Source organism: Camelus ferus, chromosome 8 (genome assembly GCF_009834535.1).
Source record: "Camelus ferus isolate YT-003-E chromosome 8, BCGSAC_Cfer_1.0, whole genome shotgun sequence".
Lineage (NCBI taxonomy): Eukaryota > Metazoa > Chordata > Mammalia > Artiodactyla > Camelidae > Camelus > Camelus ferus.
Genome location: NC_045703.1, coordinates 73,996,666 through 74,003,605, shown reverse-complemented (window position 1 = coordinate 74,003,605; position 6,940 = coordinate 73,996,666). Strand labels below are relative to the sequence as shown.

The 6,940-nt window shown below is 48.7% G+C and overlaps 1 protein-coding gene across 1 annotated transcript in view; it reads left to right on the top strand.

Annotated features, from left to right (window-relative positions):
* Positions 1 to 6,940, top strand: part of WDR27 (WD repeat domain 27) — a 184,579-nt gene that overhangs the window by 1,050 nt on the left and 176,589 nt on the right. Inside the window, 2 exon segments of the mRNA XM_032484890.1 lie at positions 2,029 to 2,180; positions 3,008 to 3,165. Coding sequence (XP_032340781.1) covers positions 2,029 to 2,180; positions 3,008 to 3,165 — 310 coding nt within the window.

Sequence of the window (6,940 nt, the reverse complement as noted above, 5' to 3'; positions counted from 1 at the left end):
ACAGTGGTGCCTCTGGAGAAGGAGAGAATAGTTAGGTTTTTTTCCTCGTGTGGATCTTCTAATTTTGTGCATTTGACATGCATTGCTGTATCAGTGACGGGGGCTTGAATGCACAGCCCCTGGTTATCTGGGATTGCCGTCTGCTTTGTGTTTACTGACTTAACTTTGACACGGTGATCCCTCACAGCCCCTTGTCTTCACGTCGCCATAAAGTGCTTATGTCGTCTGAGACACACGAGAATCTCATTGAAGGATACCTGTAGTGCGTCCTTTCAGACTTGTTCCTGCGATGCGCACAGGAGACTCTTGCACTGACTTTCCCTGGGGAAGGCACAGCAAGGAGAGGGGGTCAAGGGGTAAAGGCCAGCTGTGTTGTTTCTGCATTATTTGAGTATTTTGCTTTGTGCTGTTGTTGTAGATGAAAAAAGTTAAACGATTTCTGCCCGGGAGGGTAGGCTAGTGCTGTAGTGAAGGACCCTGACGGATTAGCATGTGTCCTGCCCGCTGGGTCTTGTTGGAGCTGGCTGCAATCAGAGACCCCGTCCATCCTTTGGTTCCCTGTTCAGTGGACCCCCCCCCCCCCAAAACCTCTGCACTTAGCCAGTAGTTGGGGGAGAGAAGAGAGTTGGGCAGTAGAGTTTTATGGGCTGGGCTGGTAGGTGGCCTCCTTCACTTGTGCCCACATTCCCCCAAACTACTGCCCCGTTCAGAACTTGGTGTCTGGCGGCATCTGTCTGGAAAGGAAGCCCACCCGTGTGGCTTCCGGGAGGACAGGGGTGGCCTGGTGGACAAGGGGCAGCCCTGGTGTGGCTTCCTTCCTGGTGACCAGGTGTTTGCTGCAGTCTTGAGCCCACAGGGGAACCCACCTCCCTAGGGCACTGGCTGGTCACGGCGTCCAGCACCACACAGGGCACCTCCCAGCATGGCCCAGCTCTCTCCCCAGGCCGGAGGTGGTTCCCCATGATCCAGTGACCTGTGAACTAAAAAAACAGGCTATCTGCTCCCCTTCCTGAGGGGGACTGTTCTGTAGCAGGGCTGAAGCGGGGCAGGGGGTGGAATTTCCCACTTCGACCTTGACCTGCTGTGCTGTGGGGGGTCCTGGTCCTCCTCTCGGACCTCTGCCTCACGTTCTCATCTGAAGAGGCTGTGAGACTGGGGCTGCCACGGCCCCCCTCCTGCAGCTGTGAAGACGGGGCCCCAGCGGTACCGTCTCATGCACTTGCCCAGGGTCCTGTGGCCTCCGGGTGGTCTCAGGAGCACAGCAGGACCGGTCCGCGTTACCCCATCAGCTCTGCCACCACCCGTGTGCTGGAGGAGCCCGACCTTTTCTGTTGTGTGCACAGCCCTCCCTTGTTTCTCTTGACAATGAATGGCTGATGCCTGAAATTAAAGGAGCCGAAGGCTTGAGTCGGAGGGCGACCATCCTTGATCTGATTCCCGGGGAGGCTGAGTCTCTCCCTAGTGCTTTGAGGGGCCCCAGTTTGCACCCCTGAAGTCTCCAGGCTTCTGGACACTCTGTTCCCACTCATTCCTGCTTGCTTAAGCCAACTTACATGTTGGCACAAACACTGATTCTTTCCCCCCATTTCCTTGGGGGCTGCAGGGTCAGCAAGCGGGATCTGTCTCCCGGGTCATTACACAATAGAGTTTAACCAGAAGTTTTGTGTCTGCGCACCGCAGGTCTTGAGCTGTCAGCCTCCTGGGTTTGTCTCCACACCGGGCCTGCTGCTCCTACTTAGGTGCTAAGTTACATCCTGCAGGGTCAGCGCGGCGCCCACAGGGACCAGGCTTTGCGAGGTCAGGGTGGCTGTTACACCATCTCACGTGCCAGTGCCTGAGGAAGGGTCCGCTTTCTGCTACACAGGGGAGCCCAGTGCTCCGGGCCAGGCGACCGGGCTCCTTCCACTGAGTGCCTCCTCCGTCTCCGGAGCCTCTGCCGTCGCCCTGCCAGGTCCAGTGGCTGGAAGGCCAGGCCGGCAGGGACAGACTGTGTCAGGCTGCGATTCTCCCCGCGTTGGGCCCGCTCAGCTTCCAGAGGGAGCCCGGCGGGCTTGCCCGCTGCTCCCAGCATCCATGTGACACAGAAAGCCACGGGCCTCAGCTGGTGGGCACGCACTCCCGTGACCCTCCTCCTGGCTCAGACCCCGACCTGGGGAGACGGGCTCACCCTGAACCTCTGGGTGAGCCAACTTGGTCGGGCCGGTGCAGCGTGGCTGGGCCGCTGGCTGCCGACTCAATGCTGTCGGGCTGTCTCCAGCTGGTGACTGGACAGACTGGCAGCCGGGCCTGTCGCTGAGCCCACAGGTGTTCTGCGCCTGTGATGAGGGGGAGGCAGACAGGATGGAAGGTGACGGCGGGGCCACTGCTCCATGGAAATGACTGTGGAGGTGTTCCCCGTGAGGTGGGGCAAAGTCTGAAACTTACTGCATTTTCGTCAGCATTTCTTTATGCCTTGTTAGACCTAGGCAGCGAGGCAGTGATTATATAGTGTGAGATAAATCGCTCTAGTGGCACAGGATGTTGTGGAAGAGCTGAGTGCATTCCGGATGTGCGGTGGGTAGGGACCACTTTGTAGTTCAGCACCGACAAATTTTCTGTCAGTTTAAAACATAACCTTGATGTTAATTATTGATAATCGTCATCAGTTTTGGTCACATCTCGCTGAACATGCCCCTCAGTGCCAGCGCTCCCGGACTGTTGTCTGGTCCCCGCAAGGCCTCTGCCAGGGGTGTCCCTGTTCTCAGCCGGAGAAGCAGGCGCCCACGTCTGAGCAGTGGGGCTGGAACAAGACTGCTGAGCCTGAGTCCGTGGGAGCAGCAAGCAGTCTTGGTGGGGAGCCCCCAGGGTTTTCAGTGATTTCTGCTGCTTTTTCTGGGGAGTGGGGAGGGGGTGAGTAGTGGGTGTGACCGTACTGGTGGTCACGAGTAAATAACTGTTACCCACAGTCGCTGTGTAGGGACTTTGCGTTTTCCGGTTGAAGGTGGAGGAACCAGGAGAGATCTCCGGTAACGATGGCCGCTGGGCGGTATCGTGGTGGAGGAATCCCTGGTGGACTCCAGGGCGTCCGCGTCCCACGTCCAGCTTGCTTGCTGCAGGCGGCACCGTGCTTTCCCTTTGGGTGGAAATGCACTTTGCATCTGGAGCACGGAGGGCCCGTCCCACCAGGTATTTACAAAGCTCCGTGGGTTTTTCTGTTGGGCCTCAGAGTCTCGCTGGCACTGCTCTGCTTCTCTGATGCGGTTTGGGTGGTGTTGCCCCTTGTGGATTCAGCTGCCAACTATGGGAGAAAAATACTAATGAAACAAGAACATACTCAGTTTTGAGTTTTAGAAAATTAAAAAAAAAAAACTCTCTGGAGTCACTTTATTTAAAAATAAAATTTAAAGAATTTTAAATTATTTAAAATTTCTTCTCGAGGAAGAATATGAGAAGAAAAGGTTTATCTTAATACAGTCAAGACAAGTTGAATTTTTGTTTATTTTGATTACATTTAAAGAAGTTTATTGTGTTTATTGCAGAATCTTTAACATCAAACTGATACAGTTTGAAAGACATCAGTTTTCTTTCTGAAGCCTATTTCATGCTAATACAATTATCTGAATAACCTTAAAAACAGGTTTTATTGTAAGAAATAGAAAAATAATTTCTATCAGCCTTTTTGGTGTTGGGACAATTTTTATCTTCATTTTGGGCTCAGGAGTTTGAAACTGGTAAGTACAGGATACAAGCCCAAACTGTATTTGTCTTGAAAATTTCTTTAACTTTTGGTTATAGTGGCACTCACTGCGTCATCGCTAAAGGGAAATCTCTATTTTGACTTTTTCCCACTGAGCTGAGAGAGGTGTTTATGTGTTTCAACACAACTTGATGAGTTGAGCCCACATTCAGGTCTCGGCTTCATCTCTCCCACTTTTCATTGAGTATAAAGACTTCGGAAGACGCGTCCCAGATGTTAAGTGCACTCAGGTGTACCTCCTGTCGGCCTGCTCCCTTCTCCCCCGAGGCGACGCCGCCCTCACCTCTAGCACCGACGGCCAGTTTGCCCCTGTTTGAACGTTGTCTAGATGGCAGCACATGGTACACCTGCTTTTTTGCTGGCTTCTTTGATTCCCCATTATGTTCATGGGATGCACCCCCATGGTCCCTTTTCACAACTGCATAGTATTCCACCGCACGACTGGGCCACACTTCATCCATTCTTAGATATTATTGGAGATTTGGTTTGTTTCTGTTTTGATCACCACGTTCTCTTATATGTCTCTTGATTCACAGTGTGTACAATTGCTGAGTCCTAGGGAACGGAACGCATGTGCTTAGTTCAAAAGGTAATGCCGGGACTTCCAAAGCTGTTGTACGGATCTGCACTTCCTCAGATGCTGTGTGAGGACCCTGTTGATCTGTGTCCTCACCTGTACTTGGTCCTTTTAACGTCACCCCTCTGGTGGGTGTAGTGCCACTTAATTAGAATTTTCAATTCCCTGGTGACTAATGAGGTGTCACACCTTTGTGCACATTTATGGGACATTTGGAGGTCTCTTTTGTGTTATATGTGCTCAGTCTCTGGCCATTTTTCTGTTGAATTATCTTTTTCCTGTTAATTTGAAGTTCTTTATGTATTCTAAGTAAAAGTTTCATATTAGCTTGCATTTTCTAGAGTTTTATGTAAATGGAATCAGACAGGTTTTACCCTTTTTCTCTGACTTATTTCATTCAGAATAATTATTTTGAGATTTATCTACATTGTTGCATGTATCAACAGTTGGTTTTTTAAAATTATCGAGTAGTGTTCCATTGTATGGATTTACCATGATTTGTTTATCCATTCTCCTGCTGGTGGACATTTAGATTATTTTCACTTTCGACTGTTACAAACAGAGCTGCTGTGAATATTTGCACGTCCTTTGTTCTGTAAGCGGCAGTCAGGTCGGTTGGTTGACAGTGCTCTTCCAGTGTTGCGTCTTTGACCACTTGTTCTGTCAGCTGCTGAGAAAGGCGTGTCGAGATCTGACTCTAAATGTGAGTGTGCCTCGTCTCTCAGTTTTGCTTCGTGCGCTTTGAAGCTTTGTTGTTAAGCATGTAAACGTTTAGTGTCTTTGTGTCTTCTTGATGAATTGGGTCCCCTAACATTGCGGAGGGACGTTCTTTATGCCTCGTAATAGTTCTCACTCTGGGGTTTTGGCTGCACTTTTCCTTTTTACTCACTTTTTGTATTTTAAGACTGTACTGTTTTTTAAGAGCAGCTTTAGGTTCACAGCGAAATTAGGGAGAAAGTAGAGACTGTCCCGTGTGCTTCCCCCAACATGCATCCCCTCCGCCATGCCCAGCATCCCTGATAGCGTTTGTTACACCTAACAAACCTGCACCGACGTTGTTTTCACCCAGAGTCCATAGTTTACCTAGGGCTTACCGTTGGTGGTGTATGTTCTGTGGGTTTGAACAGAGGCAAACCGCGATGTCCCCCGCCCCCCCGCATAGTGTCACGCTGAACGTTTGCTCTCCCTAGTGTCCTCTCTGCTCTGCCTGTCCATCCCTCCCCACCCCCAACCTGGCAACCACTGGTCTTTGACTGTCTCCATAGTTTTGCCTTTTCCAGAATGTCATATGTTGGAATCATACAGTGTGTAACCTTTTCAGATTGGCTTCTTTCTTTAGTAGTATGGATTTAAGGTTTCTCCATGTCTTTTCATGGCTTGATAACCCATTTCTTTTTAGAGCTGAATAATGTTCTGTGGTCTGGATGGACCACAGTTTGTTTATTCATTCACCTACTGAAGGACATCTTAGTTGCTTTCAAGTTTTAGCAAGTATGAATAAAGCTGCCATAAACATGCAAGCACAGGTTTTTATGTGAATGTGAGTTGTCAAATCTTTGGGTAAATACCAGGGAGCAGGACTGCTGAATTGCATAGTAAGAGTATGTTCAGGGTTATAGGAAACTGCTACTGTCTTCTAAGCTGGCCACCCACTTTGCCTTCCCACTGGCAAAGTGTGAGAGTTCCTCTTGCTCCACACCCTCCCGTGTTTGGTGGCGCCAGTGTTCCAGACTTCTGCCATTCTGATAAGTGTGTGGTGGCATCTTATTGCTGCTTTAATTTGCATTTCCGTACTAACGTGCTTTTCACATGCTAACTCGCCTTCTGCACATCTTCGGTGAGCTGTCGGTCAAGGATCTCTGGCCCATTTTTTGCTTGGGTTGCTTATTTTCTTGTCGTGTCTTAAGAGTTCTCTGTATATTTTGGATAATGGTACTTTGTCAAATGTGTCTTTTACAAATACTTTCTCCCAATCTGTGGTTTGTCTTTTTATTCTCTTGACAGTATCTTTCATGGGCAGAAATGTTTAATTTTAGTAGCCCCCAGCTTATCAGTTCTTCCGTTCATGGATCACGTCTTTGGTGTCTTATCTAAAAAGTCCTTGCCAAGTCGTCTAGATTTTCTCCTCTGTTACCATTTAGAAGGGCATGGTTTTTCCACCATGTTGCCTTTGCTTCTTTGTCAAATGTCAGTTGACTGTTTCTGGCCCTCTGTTCTCTTCCACTGATCAGTTTGTACTTTTGCCAACATCACATAGTCTTGGTTAGTGTAGCCTTAGAGGAAGCCTGAAAGTCAAGTATGTCAGTTGTCCAACTTTGTTACTTTACAATATTGTGTGGCTGTTCTGAGTTCGTTGCCTCTCCATGTAAACTTGAGAACCAGTTTTTTGATTTTCATTGGGATTGTGTTGAATCTGTGGATCAAGTTGGGAAGAACTGACATCTTGACAATATTGAGTCTTCATATCCATGAACATGACATATCTCCCCATTCATTTAGTTCTTTGGTTTCTTTCAACAGAGTTGTAGTTTTCCTCATAGTGATCTTACACATATTTTGTTCAATTTTTACCTAAGTATTTCATATTACAATACATTTTGCTAATGTATATGCTATTGTGTTTTAAA